Source organism: Anopheles marshallii, chromosome 2 (assembly GCF_943734725.1).
Source record: "Anopheles marshallii chromosome 2, idAnoMarsDA_429_01, whole genome shotgun sequence".
In the NCBI taxonomy this organism is placed as follows: Eukaryota; Metazoa; Arthropoda; class Insecta; order Diptera; family Culicidae; genus Anopheles; species Anopheles marshallii.
Genome location: NC_071326.1, coordinates 84,843,955 through 84,857,896, shown reverse-complemented (window position 1 = coordinate 84,857,896; position 13,942 = coordinate 84,843,955). Strand labels below are relative to the sequence as shown.

The following is a 13,942-nucleotide window of genomic DNA, read 5'->3' as shown; positions in this document are numbered from 1 at the left end:
CCTGGCCTCTCTTTGTTTCCACGTAAGAAAAAGGCACTAAAGGGGAAGCTCTTGAGAACAATCGTTAGTACCGCCTTATAGCAGCCGTTTAACGATTTCCACACGAATGCAGAAGGTTCCTATTTTGAAGACTTTCTATAGACTATAGCCTCGCATAAAAACAGTATGCTTTAGTCTAAAGTAAGTTGTAGAGTGAGGTTATTTTATTAAATACAGCCATAGGTGTAGGTAAAGCAGACAATAAAATATTAGAGTAATAGAATGACTTTATCAATCTAAACGAAAACCAGACGATTGCTAAATTCATCGAAGTTTGACTATTTTTCTCACAATACTTTCAATTTTCACTCGAAGCCGTGTAAACGCTACATAATTGAACAATTGCGGGTAACTATGCTGTCAAAACAGCGATCACTCGTAATTTTTTGACAGAAAGATTACATTCTACTGTCAAAATCAATTATAGCTCGGCTACCCTACAATCACGATTACGGTGACGATCGCGGTGCATAATATTGGAGTAAAATGCAACCATTTTCAATGGCATGAACATTTAGAACCACAATTTATGATTTTTGTATAACAATGTATTTGTTTATGGTTTTGAAATGGCAAACACAACTCGAAATTACTCCTATTTGGTATGTGCGTGTTTTAAGTGGTGCCCAACTGGATGACCACCTGGAGCACTGGATGTCAGCACGTGTGTGTGTGTGTACATATACATTTTTGTTTATGAGCTGTGCATTCGGTATTGCTTTTGAGACAAGGAAATTTGCCCTATTGTGACCACTATCCTCTACTCTTGCTCTATCTGTTCTCCTGCTGTACTGTCCGTCGGTGCTATAGGTGTTACTGCTACAATTTTTAATGCTGCTACTCCTGGTACTTTGCTACACTATCTGTACACATGTTGTACACTGTCGCACGATTATTCACACAAATAAAAAATATATCGAAACAAGTTACCTTTATGCACCCAGATTTTAATCGCGAGTTGGGCGAAATCTTGCAGTCACAAAATTATGCGTAATCGCTAAAATTATACAGCGTCTAAACACACGGTAAGACTTTGATGACGGTACAAATTCAATGGTTGATGTTCAGAATAGCAATTCGGTGGTGTAGGTATAGGCAGTTCTGCCGAACGATCGCACAGGAATAATCGCTGATATTTAACACCCCCGCTAAATTAACTGTTTGTCAGCCTCCAATGATTGGGTTCTACATTTTCATATTAATGCCAATGTGATGGTTGATAATAGAACATGTAAAATGATTAATTGTAATAGACTAAATCGTTGTCAGCACCAAATTGTTCGATCTCATAAAAAAGTGGCTTATTTGCATAAGACGTTTTACTAATCAATGTGTCTTAGCAACTTTAATTTGTTACAGCCAAACTACACATACAGTTTGACAAGTCGTCTGATTATGGCACAGTTTGCGCTTGCTGTCAAATCAACACAAAAATCGGTCTGCTGCGATCTGACGCGTTTTGGTACGCGTAGTTTGAAAAGTGTCAGGTTCAGTTCATACGAATGTTACGAATGCTGTGTTAATAAATGTTTAAAGAGTAAAATGCACCAAACTTTGATTAACATCGAGCTACAAGATAGGATTGTCATAAAACATCAACAAACGCATCGTCAAACCCATTTCAACGGATGATATCAAGCCGTTTGACGGGGTTTGTCCAGACACGATTGGATAGTCTGGAAACCAAAGATTATAGCGACGCCTGCAGTTTGACAGCAGTGTGTTATGAGTGTTGAGTGTTATTAACCAAAGGTGTCAAACCAACATATTACATGAAGCTTAACAGTGCATAGCTGTAAATAGCCACAAATAGCAAAACGATTACAAAAACAACAATAATAAGGCAAAACAGGCTAACAGATCGATAAACAAACCAAAATATACCACACGTATTGCTTTCCGACGGCAGGGTTGTTTCCTCTGGGATCTTTACGTCATTTCCTTTCTGGCTGTTGGAGGAGACATTGGCGATATCTTGAGAGACTCCATCATTCGTAGGCACCAATTCGGGTGATGTGTTATCTGATAAGTTGTCCGAGACGACCATGATATGAATCATTTTCATGGCACGGTTCGGTTTGCCGTTCCGAGCTGGTGAATTGTCCTCTGCAATAACCTTCAGGAAAATATCATGTTCCGGCGGTTTCAATGACGTAATGATACCGGTGCGACTGTCAATCGCGAACTGATCTTGGTCGTCTTCTAACCGATACGACACAACGTTATTGGCTGAGGTGCCGTCTCGATCGATTGCCTGTACTTGGTGCACAAATGTTCCAGGAGCCGCGTTTTTCGGGATTATTGCAGTGTCATTTCCTTCGAATGTAGGGGTTTCATCATTGTCGTCCAACACCCGAACTTTAAGCGTCAAATTCGTTTCAATTCCATCATCGTTTGTCGCAACGATGGTCAGAACATACTCGGATACTGTTTCATAGTCCAGCCACCTGCTTAACATGATAACTGCCGTATTGTTTATTTGCTCCAACCTGAACGTATGCTTTGAGTTGGTTTGTTCTGTTGACCCTGCAAGCAATCTAAAATTGACATGTGGGTTGTCCGGTGTGTTCGAATTGGCTTCCAACACTATCATCGGTTCCTGAAACTGATCACAAGATTCACGCACCTCGATCGTAGTTGTCGACAAGTTCCTAAAGTACGGCTTCCTCGCCATTTGATCGACAACGCATAGTTGCACGACAGCTACTGCAGCCTGTAGCCGCAGCTCTTCATTATATGCACGTACATGAATCTTATAGCATTGATCCGGGCTTCGATCAATCTGTTTGGCTACTATGATCATGGCACCACAATTCCTAGTAGCAATCCCGAAGTACATACTGTCCGGAGTGTCTCGTAGAATTTCATACCTGATGTTCTCGCAAGTACCAGTGAGTTTATGTTGTGCTGAAATGGTCATCACGCGTTTGCTGACCCCAGCATGTTCCAGTACCGTCGCTTTGTACTGAGTTTTTTCAAACACAACGATGTTATCTTCTACGAGACGCGTGCGAACTTGAAGGAAGCAAAGTGTTACAACACCTACAATTATCCACTTTGTTTGATACTGCCCCGACTTCATCTTGTAATGCTGCTTCGCTGAATCTTCAATACCTGCAAAGATATAAGTTCAGAAATGCATGAGACATTGTTTTTAACATGTTGATAGACTATACGAGATTACAAACGAACATTCAATGCAATGACTTTGTTCGTTGATAATTACGAATTAAACAAACATTGGTAAAAAGATAACGTTACATAAAAAGATAACAGTTACATTTTTCTTGTATATTTTTTCTGCCCGATCTTATGCCCCTTCGTTTTGGATTGAAAATTATTTGAATACATCCTCTGGTCTATCTAAACTGCTAAGTCTAAGAGCGCTTATCTAAGAGGTCTTATCTGCTTTTGCGGGAGCAACGTTTATCTTGAGCTACACCATTTTTTAATCCTTGGTATAAAGAAATTGTTGGCATGATAGGTTTTGACCAGATCAACTATTCTTTGGGCAGGTTATTGATGCAGATGTTAGCTTCTGAAAGACAATGCATAACCATTGTTTTTTTTTTTTTATTTGCCATTTCGTCGGTCATGTATCATAAAACACTAGATCATAAAAAATGTATGACAGTCTCTGCCCCCTTCTACGCGGAAAACTACGCGAATATTTTAAAAATGCTTCATCTAATGAGTGGTAACCGCCTATATCTTTATTGAGAGCTTTTCTGTTGTTTTTGTCTTGTTTTTTCACTGTATTTCAACACTTACCACTTCCACTTGTCATACGACTAATGAAATTGAACTGCTCTTTAGCTTCGTGCGAAGTTCGTTTTATATGAAAATTACCCTTATGGGTATATCTAGCCCTCCTGCTTTGTTGTTCGCCGTCACAATAGGCTTTCCTGCTCTAGCTGCTTGCACGTACGTGACTTTCCACGAAAATTATGTTACACGCTTTAATGTTGATATCATTTCCACGGTAGTGCGCAACCAGACGAACCTTTGATCTTTGAACCGATCTGAACTTTTATCTTGTTGTATCATATAAATCCGTCACCCTTAATCCCCAAGATTTCAGAGAAGTTGAGACACAAGTAATATAACATCTGATGTAAAAAAGGCCACAGTCAAATTTCGATCATCCTGGACACCACAAAAAAAAACCACATCACACCTAACCACGATCTAATTTCGTCTGGATAAGACAGAGAAATGTTCTGCGACAGGCATCTTCCTTTGTGAGAAATCTCGTCTTTCGTATTACTTGAGATTTGTTTCAATTGAGCCTAACTAATGAATATTCATTTTTTTAATCCGCACAACAACCTCAAGAGGTCTAGGCCTACCATTTCTGGCTTTCGGTGGCCTTATTTACCCGTAGCTGGATAGTCCGTCCTGCGTACAGGGGATTGGTCCGGATGGGATTTTGGTCCGATTCGTTTCGTGTGATGACCGGTGCCGCTATCATCATGCCAGGTCGCCCCATTCATAGTTCGGCCATTCGCCCCATTTTCAGAATTAGCTCAATTAAAAACGCTCGGTTTCAGCGAATAGTATTGCGGAATGAACGTTGGGGGTGTAACGAAGAGTTTACTTTGTACGCCTAAATGTATGCAATTTAGCCAACTTAGCTATATTAGGCAGTGCTCTATCAGCATCTAACCATCTTGCACATACAAGACCCATTTCGAAGGGTGTTCTATCAATAATCGTGTCAAATTTGTGATGTACCAGCAGCCTTATAGAACTCTTAGTTAAAATTCAAACAAAACACATTTAACTTTGTAAAAGGTCGTTTGTGTGAAAAATATTCGAAGGAATTTTTTATTCAATTTACTTAGTTATTTAACATAGATATTGATTACTTACAGTGCTTTGATTACATCCATTTGTGTGCTCTTGTTGTGTTTATTAAAATAATTGATAAAGTATAACATATACATTACTTTTTTTAAATGTCTTCTAAGTAGGTATAGCTCCCAGCTTATCTTTAAATTTGACTTTTTTGTTTGGTTAGTTACATGATTTTTTCCCCGTTATGTTTCAATTTTATTGACTGAGGAATATTTACTGTCCATGGTTTCAATATTATTGAAGGCAACCGTATCCAGCCTCCTCTTACGTATTCGCCTTTTGAAGAAGTTAAAAAAGCGGGTCTGCGCCAAGTAGATGGGCTATCTTGTCTACTCTTCAACCTATAGCTAGAGCGGCAACCATCCGCGACTCAGAGGTAACAACATCTTCAATCACTGTCAATCAGTGAAGTCAATCTAGATTTTGACATGCATTGATAATATAGACATAATTAGTCAACGGCTCTCCTAAGTAGCTTACTAGAGCATCAAGAAGGCGGCGGAAATTCTCGGGTTGGCGATTAATAGGGCAAAAACCCAATGTAATGGCGAATGTAAGAAAAGTATTGAACTGAGAATCCGCTTCAAAAATGGACGCACTTTAACACAAAAAGACCAATCGATGGAAGATAAGATAAGCTTGATCTAAGTTTAGCATAATTCACCTTTCCAGCTTCATAGACACATTCACCATATTAGCACTGCGCACATCGTTAACAGGAGATGGGATGTGCAGACAAGTTGGTAAGTGTAAAACGGGATTTAGCGAACAGTGTTGGCAATCAATGTTAAATAGACCGATTAAAATCAATGATAAAGACGAGGTTAAGCAAACGACGGTTATTGTTTTGGGAGATTTTTAAAATACACTTTATTTCATTCAGCATTTTTCTACCAACGGGTAAAGAGGTACACTCGCGTCACACTTTGCGGTGTGTTGGTCACTAACACTATCATTGTACGATCGGACGAAAGATCTTCGTTCGTTAGGGTGCTTCGCCAGAGCTCTAAGAGGATTCCTTCTACTCGACTGTTGGAAACATTGAGGCCTTACCTTGGGTAGGGGGACCCTACATATGAGGGGGGGTAACTGCTTTGTTGGTTTAAAATGTACTATGATATAACGTTTGTGAGGTGGTCAAAATCTTTTCTGTATCCAAATTTAAGCTGTTTACGTTCTTGATCGTGTCATATTTGAGTGGATATGATCGCTCCTATAAAAAAAAACGATTTCGTAGGCGCATTAACATTTTAATCTAACTGGTTGGCCGCGCGCCGTAGTTCCATACACTAAGATCGTATACCCCGAGTATTTTGGTAGTACAAACGTCGCTTTTCGTTCTGCAACTGCGAACAACGCATCATTTGTAGCAGATTGTTTCGCATAATCACCGTGCGTACACCTTACTGGAGCAGTGAGGTTGTCGAAAGGGGCTCAGTCAGATGATGTACGGATACATCCCCCCGAAGTAGAGGATAAAGCTTGAACCGGTCAGTTTAAATGAAGCGTAGAAGATGCAACGGTAGTGTTGCTGTCGGTTAGACGATGTTGGCCAGCCTCATTGCGAAAATTCAAGTGTAGTTGTCGAATAGTAGTTCCAGCGAGAATTAGGCAGAATATGTGTTGATAAGGAAGTAGAAAGTGGCAGGTTAGCTGGCGGTGAAAAAAAGGGCATGTTCTCCGTGGTACAATAACTAACACTGGTCTAGACTGCAAAGCTGCTAATTGCTAGGTGTCGGATGAGGTAGCTGACATGAAGCTCCCCATTACGCATGAGTAGACTAAACAGCTATGTAGAAATAACTCAGAAGAACTGAAATCAGTATGTGAAGAAATTCGAAGTTTTGCTGCCGCCAAAAGGAAGCAGATACATTCCGTCCAGACGGAGATGTTTCCTCTGGGATCTTTACGTCATTTCCTTTCTGGCTGTTGGAGGAGACATTGGCGATATCTTTAGAGACTCCATCATTCGTAGGCACCAATTCGGGTGATGTGTTATCTAATAAGTTGTCCGAGACGACCATGATATGAATCATTTTCATGGCACGGTTCGGTTTGCCGTTCCGAGCTGGTGAATTGTCCTCTGCAATAACCTTCAGGAAAATATCGTGTTCCGGCGGTTTCAATGACGTAATGATACCAGTGCGACTGTCAATCGCGAACTGATCTTGGTCGTCTTCTAACCGATACGACACAACGTTATTGGCTGAGGTGCCGTCTCGATCGATTGCCTGTACTTGGTGCACAAATGTTCCAGGAGCCGCGTTTTTCGGGATTATTGCAGTGTCATTTCCTTCGAATGTAGGGGTTTCATCATTGTCGTCCAACACCCGAACTTTAAGCGTCAAATTCGTTTCAATTCCATCATCGTTTGTCGCAACGATGGTCAGAACATACTCGGATACTGTTTCATAGTCCAGCCACCTGCTTAACATGATAACTGCCGTATTGTTTATTTGCTCCAACCTGAACGTATGCTTTGAGTTGGTTTGTTCTGTTGACCCTGCAAGCAATCCAAAATTGACATGTGGGTTGTCCGGTGTGTTCGAATTGGCTTCCAACACTATCATCGGTTCCTGAAACTGATCACAAGATTCACGCACCTCGATCGTAGTTGTCGACAAGTTCCTAAAGTACGGCTTCCTCGCCATTTGATCGACAACGCATAGTTGCACGACAGCTACTGCAGCCTGTAGCCGCAGCTCTTCATTATATGCACGTACATGAATCTTATAGCATTGATCCGGGCTTCGATCAATCTGTTTGGCTACTATGATCATGGCACCACAATTCCTAGTAGCAATCCCGAAGTACATACTGTCCGGAGTGTCTCGTAGAATTTCATACCTGATGTTCTCGCAAGTACCAGTGAGTTTATGTTGTGCTGAAATGGTCATCACGCGTTTGCTGACCTCAGCATGTTCCAGTACCGTCGCTTTGTACTGAGTTTTTTCAAACACAACGATGTTATCTTCTACGAGACGCGTGCGAACTTGAAGGAAGCAAAGTGTTACAACACCTACAATCATCCACTTTGTTTGGTACTGCCCCGACTTCATCTTGTAATGCTGTTTCGCTGAATCTTCAATACCTGCAAAGATATAAGTTTAGAAATGCATGAGACATTGTTTTTAACATGTTGATAGACTATACGAAATAATCGTTGAATAACAGTTTAGGAAATGTTGAAATGGTATATACAGTCTGTTGCGGCACTGCCGCACTTATCCGTCTTTTTCTACCTGATGATCTTTATTTAATAAGTTGTTTTTAATCCAACAATTTCTGGCTTAGCCCGTGATCTACTCCATAGTTCGCTGTTGACCGTACTATTGTAAAAAGAGGCCGTTTCCGCAAAAAGGGGTGGTTAATCGCAGAATTTAACAAATAAATAGCAATTTCGTTTTACCTTTACCTCACGCGTTACCAGTTGAATGTTTTAATTCTTAGAAACTGAAAACAAATACGTTTGCCCAGTATTTTTTTCCAAAGCAGCGCTCAGCAATTTTTCCACTTCTACACGGCAAAGACAAAATGGTCAAAGTGTCAAACTACCATATGTCAGTTAGCATCCACAATCTTCATCATTTCTGTCATGCCTTTTTTTTTTTAAATTGTATCCCCACTTACCAAATGTTGTAAGTTGCATTGTAGCGTCGCACAACTCGTTTCTGCTACGACACGAACAATACACCAAGCCATGTTGCACACCATATCTGCTTTTCTTTCTTGGTCCACTCAACTATGATGACGTGCTCACATGGTCACCAAGTCACCAATCCGTTCAACAAATGAAGGCGGGTTTCGAAGATGAAAAAGTAACGTTTGACCCATTTCTTGATGCACACCAGGTTGAGGTTGACCATTTCAGGGTAACAGTGGAATCTATCCTCCATTCTCCAGTTTTGGCAAGGTGTGATCGATTCTCACCTCACACTGAACTCATTAATCTCATCCCTTGCACTCCTGCTCTCACTCTCTCATTGTTAAAGCAACAAACACCATATTTTTACTAATCCAATATTCCACAAGTATCAAACCGCCTTGCTGTTGCAGTAAATGCCATAACGCTTTCATTGTTTACTGGTGGTCACTTACTGAACCTTAGTTAGACAACGAGTATATTTTGTTGGTTCATCTATGGATTTTATTATCTGATATGTGATTAGATTTTTCAATTTCATTTTCATAAGGGGTGATTTTTGACGTGTGCTTTATCGACAGACGAACGGGTCGAGCTACAACGAATAAGCCTCGATAAGTTGGTCATGCCATTGAAATGACACCGTGCGACGCACCCTATCGCCCATTCCTAAAGAAGCTAATTTTGATGTTTCAACGGCAACATGATAGAACATGTTGAACCTTTCTCTCTTAAGAAAACAACGATATAAATCAAACATTTTTTTTTGTAGATGTTCTATTGTACCTATGATGGATGTATGGTTCCAATTTTGGTGGTATCGTGCATCAATAGTGGTGCTTTTTTTTGTTTATCACTTAACACTTTTCCCATAACGTTTGCTCTCCATCTTTCGCGATTTGCGATTTTTTTTCTGATTTTGGAGGACAATTTGTCTTTCAAATAGCAAGAGCTTGGCCCGTTTATTGATTTCCTTTTTTATGCCCATTCCAAGTGGCTTACTATGGTCACTAGTGGTCTCTTCGTAGAAGTTTCGTAGAAGTAGAAGAAGAGTAATCCTTTGTAATAGAATTCATCATAGTTCCACGACCTAAAGGAACCTTCCAACTACAGTACCGTCCTTCACGTCACTGTCTATCCGCTTCTAGCATTAAAACGCTTTGCAAAATTACATAATGCAGAATTAATTTGTTAATTGCGTTATCTCACACCGTACTGAAAACACATCCGCCGTTCGCGAACGGCTTTGTTTTTGGTGGGCCGGATCGGTTCAATCGTCCGTTCCCGCAAAAGCGGGCGCACAAAACGGAGCCACGGCTGAAAGGACATGTTCCATACGCGCCCGTTTCGAACCTACGCGACGACGCATCGTAGGGTCGGGAAATTTAGAACCATTTTGTGACCTCCATGCACTGGTGTTTGTATCGAAACGGTTTAAGGAAATCAGATCCACAGCCCGGACAGCACTGCACGACAACAGTAATGTTCCCTTTTATAATTCCTTTTGCACGTCGGTGGCTCGTTGCAGTATCACGAAAAGGTTTTGGCTTCTGTACGATGCATGATGAAACTCATTCGCGTTCATGTATGCAAATTACACTTAACCATATTATCATCATCGCCACCTGTCCACCTTCTGCTGCGTGCGGTTCCCATCCCGTGCCTGTACGTCTTCATCATTATTTTGCCATTTTTCGGCCATGCAAATATGGTATTTTAATTCGTTGTCAGCAACAGATAAAATTTTAAATTCCATTTCCAAACGTCCGGCCACCGGGAACCGGGCACGGGCAGGCAATGCGCCCGTTTGATCGGTTGGTTCGCACGCGTACGCTTTTGCAGACGATTCATTTGATATTTTATCAATATTAAAAAGATATTACCACTCCGAACGGGGAGCGCCGTGCAAGGGAGCACGAGCGGAAATGGGATTGAGCATTCCTTGCTTTCGATTGCGAAATTCAAATGACATGAAATAATGAGTTAACCACAGCTACCGAAGGGTTAGCGAGCACGAGAGGACATTTGCGTTTGAAAAACGCTCGCGAAAACCCAACTGTAACACATGCCCAAGGGTTTATGTGTTGAGAAAGACGGTCCGGAGAGGTATGTTTGCGAAGCCTGAAAGTGGGAAACATTTATTAAATGAATATCAACGATGATTATTTTTTAAGAATTAATCGTTAATAGCACATTCCCGCTGCAAGTTTGTTGCAGTGCAGGTAATCTGTCATGGTAACATAATGTTCGTTCGAAAGTAATCGAAGCATTAAGCTTAAGCGAACACCGTTTGGATAATTATGGCGTGATTTGTAGATGTTTTTAATTTGCTTGAACGATACCACGGTAAACTAAGCGCCCACCACGTGGTCGAGCTTTCGGTTGCATAGATGTAGGCGTTCAAATTGCGTTAAGACACTGATGTCAAACTCATTTTGGGTCGGTTTCCGGATCGAGCCATAACTTGAACCAATCGTACATTAATATAACAAATATTGAACAAAAAATAATTAAATTACTTTGCATGATATTTAAACATTAAGCATTCGTAACATTACAATCGTTTTAATTTTCCATTACCTCGTAACAAGGACCAACAAGAGCTAACAAACCAGGAATGGCAGGCTTAATCCAATAGAACACAATAACAAGTAAAAGAAGAACAATTGGAAAATTATGAATATTTCCAATTTCAATAAAATTTTACTTGCTTTTACTTTAAAATTCTCTTAATCTCTTCTACTATACTGAAAGTTGCGTGGCTTTATCCATTAATTTAAATAATTTGTTTAGTTTAGTCGTTTCGTTTCAATCAATCGTTTAGTGAAGGTGTGTGAGATTTACACCGGACTTAAGCGTGAAGCAGCATGAATTGAATTGAGACAAAATACCTCTGCTCGTGATAAGGCCCAATTGCGAAGCAGCTTATCAACGAACGGCGACAACCGCGAAGTAGCAAAGAAGTTCTGCTATCTTGGGACGGTCGTTACTTCGGACATCGACATTAGGAGCGAAATCCGGAGATGCATTGGGCAGGGGAGTCTTGGAGTCTTGGTCCTTCGGGCGGTGGATGCAAACGCTCTGGGCGCGTTTAAGCAACGCATCCTCCGGAACACCTTTAGCGGCCTGTTCGAACATAGAGTGGAAGAGAAGGATAAATCTCGAGCTTGCTGAGCTGCAGATAAACAGAGAGACAGAGAGTGTGTGTGAGAGAGAGACAGAGAAAGAGAAAAGTTAAGCCAGTGTTGTGTTCATAGTTAAGATAAGATGTAGGTTAGTAGGTAGGAATCACATTATATCTTATCTATGAAGTTCATTGTGTTGTAAATTCAATTGCATGATTTTGATAAAAAAATCGTTTCCTATTGACAGACGATTCAAGTTCACGTTGCATAATTCGTAAGCAATAAATGTAAAATAATATGAACTATTGTCCTTACCCGTGCTTTGCCAAACCCTGCACTATTTGCACATAGCATCTTTAATATTTGAGTCATATTTGAGTGATGCAAACTAAGTCCAAGCGACGATGGTTTCACACGACCGAACCGAAACAAAAATCCCATCCGAACCACTCGCCCGTACGCTGGACTGACTATTCAGTTACGGGTAAATAAAGTCAAAGATAGCCAGAAACGGCAGGCCTAAGCCTCTTGAGGTTCTTCTGCCGATAAGGAAGAAAAGAAGCATGACCGATACTAAGTGCCATTGCAAACAAACTTCTCCGGTGTATATCAACAAGCACCTTCTCCATGCAATATCCCACTCGTTCTATTTTATCTTGTGTTTATTTGTATCTACTACAGAATCAGTAACTGACCTATCAGTAGGCAAGCAGATAAGATAATGCGTGCAGCTCAGGGCATAAAACAGAACGGCACAGCATTCGTGTTACAGGTTGCAGTTGTTACGCTCAGTGCCGTGCCGCCAGTGATTGAGAATGGATTTTACGGGCAAGGTAGTGCTCATCACCGGAGCTAGCTCTGGCATTGGAGCTTCTACGGCTAAATACCTCACCAACCTTGGTGCCACCTGCGTACTTGCTGCGCGCAGCGATGCGAAGCTGGCCGAAGTTCGCCGCGAGTGTGTTGCGCTGGGAAGGGTGGAACCACTTACCGTCGTGACAGACGTCACCAAGCGCGAAGACCTCGAACGATTGATACGGTTGATCATTGCCAAGTACGGCCGGCTGGATGTGTTGGTGAACAATGCTGGCAAGGGAGCGGCAGGCAGCATCGAGCAAGCCGATCTGGACCAGTTCGATGACATTCTCGATACGAATTTGCGCTCGGTGTTTGCACTGACCAAGCTGGCCCTGCCGCATCTGCTCGCGGTGAAAGGTAATGTGGTGAACGTGTCGAGTGTGGCCGGTACCAACTCCTTCCATAATGCGCTTTCGTACTGTGTCTCGAAGTCGGCCCTCGATCAATTCACCCGCTGTACCGCGCTGGATCTTGCCGCGAAAGGTGTGCGCGTAAACTCCGTCAATCCGGGTAAGTTGGGCGGTGATGGTTCCCATGCGTTGGTGACGAACCCATGAGCGCTTCCCATTTCAGCGGTTATTGTGACGAACTTCCACAAGGCGATCGGTATGGAGGATGAAGCTTACGCCGCCTATCTGAAGCACTGTGAAACAACGCACCCGCTGGGACGCGTTGGAACCGGCGAAGAGGTGGCAGCATCGATCGCATTCCTGGCATGTGATGCGACTGCTAGCTTTACCACGGGCACCTGTCTGCGTGTTGACGGTGGAAAACATATACTTACGCCACGTTAAAACCATTCCATTACGCTTTGTTCGATTATGTTTTTGATTGCCAAATGAAGAATTAAATCAAAAACCAAAAACTACAAATTTTCTATTCAAAAATTGTATTTCCTTCCCATTTTGATCAAATAATTTATTCCAACGCCTGTCAGGCCTGTTATAACTTTATTACAAATTGAATCAACATAGAGCTTGAGAGAGCTATCAACACTTTTTTGGCTTGGCTCTATTTTTCGTTAACTTTTCAACATCCAAGGTGTTACTGACACTAGAAACACTCTTGAATTATAGGCTGATACCATAAAAAGCACGTTCGGTCATTTAGTTTAATTACTACAGCTTTTTAAATGCTTAAATCACAAGAGTAGTTCCCTTTGGTTCATGTATGAAACACATTTTATGCATGTTTATAAAAATATTTAGAGCCTCTTGGGCCTCATGCGTCTCTTAAAAAAGAGCAATTTTTCTGAAGTGTATTTTAATTGCATACCTTCAGGCGGATACGTTTCTTCGCGCTTTGCGCATAAAAATAGCTCAGATCAAACCAATAGCATTCGTCGTGCTCGATTCCCTGCTATGGAAGGATAAACTACTTCAACGTCATCTGAAACTCCCGGATGTTCCGGGCAAAGCAC

General features: G+C 41.4%; 3 protein-coding genes across 3 annotated transcripts; 1 reads left to right on the top strand and 2 right to left on the bottom strand.

Moving 5' to 3' along the window:
• Window positions 1–1,818: 1,818 nt before the first annotated feature.
• On the bottom strand, window positions 1,819–4,532 carry LOC128718730 (DE-cadherin-like). Its single transcript, XM_053812351.1, has 3 exons — window positions 4,418–4,532; window positions 1,924–3,153; window positions 1,819–1,832 (listed from the first exon to the last, which is right to left on the bottom strand). Exons 1-3 carry the CDS (start codon window positions 4,530–4,532, stop codon window positions 1,819–1,821), a joined length of 1,359 nt encoding a protein of 452 aa, XP_053668326.1.
• Window positions 4,533–6,677: 2,145 nt separating this feature from the next.
• On the bottom strand, window positions 6,678–8,545 carry LOC128718729 (DE-cadherin-like). Its single transcript, XM_053812349.1, has 2 exons — window positions 8,527–8,545; window positions 6,678–7,987 (listed from the first exon to the last, which is right to left on the bottom strand). Exons 1-2 carry the CDS (start codon window positions 8,543–8,545, stop codon window positions 6,678–6,680), a joined length of 1,329 nt encoding a protein of 442 aa, XP_053668324.1.
• Window positions 8,546–12,470: 3,925 nt separating this feature from the next.
• On the top strand, window positions 12,471–13,316 carry LOC128709740 (17-beta-hydroxysteroid dehydrogenase 14-like). The gene is made up of 2 exons (XM_053804757.1): window positions 12,471–13,032; window positions 13,096–13,316. The coding sequence occupies exons 1-2, from the start codon at window positions 12,480–12,482 to the stop codon at window positions 13,314–13,316; spliced, it is 774 nt and encodes a 257-aa protein (XP_053660732.1). The 5' UTR covers window positions 12,471–12,479.
• Window positions 13,317–13,942: the final 626 nt, after the last annotated feature.

Coding starts and splice junctions, on each gene's coding strand:
- LOC128718730 (XM_053812351.1), bottom strand. CDS start 4,532: ATGAATGGGGCGACCTGGCATGATGATAGCGGCACCGGTCATCACACG. Junction 3,154..4,417: donor GACGGACTATCCAGCTACGG/GTAAATAAGGCC, acceptor ATATCTTTGCAG/GTATTGAAGATTCAGCGAAG.
- LOC128709740 (XM_053804757.1), top strand. CDS start 12,480: ATGGATTTTACGGGCAAGGTAGTGCTCATCACCGGAGCTAGCTCTGGC. Junction 13,033..13,095: donor CGTAAACTCCGTCAATCCGG/GTAAGTTGGGCG, acceptor TTCCCATTTCAG/CGGTTATTGTGACGAACTTC.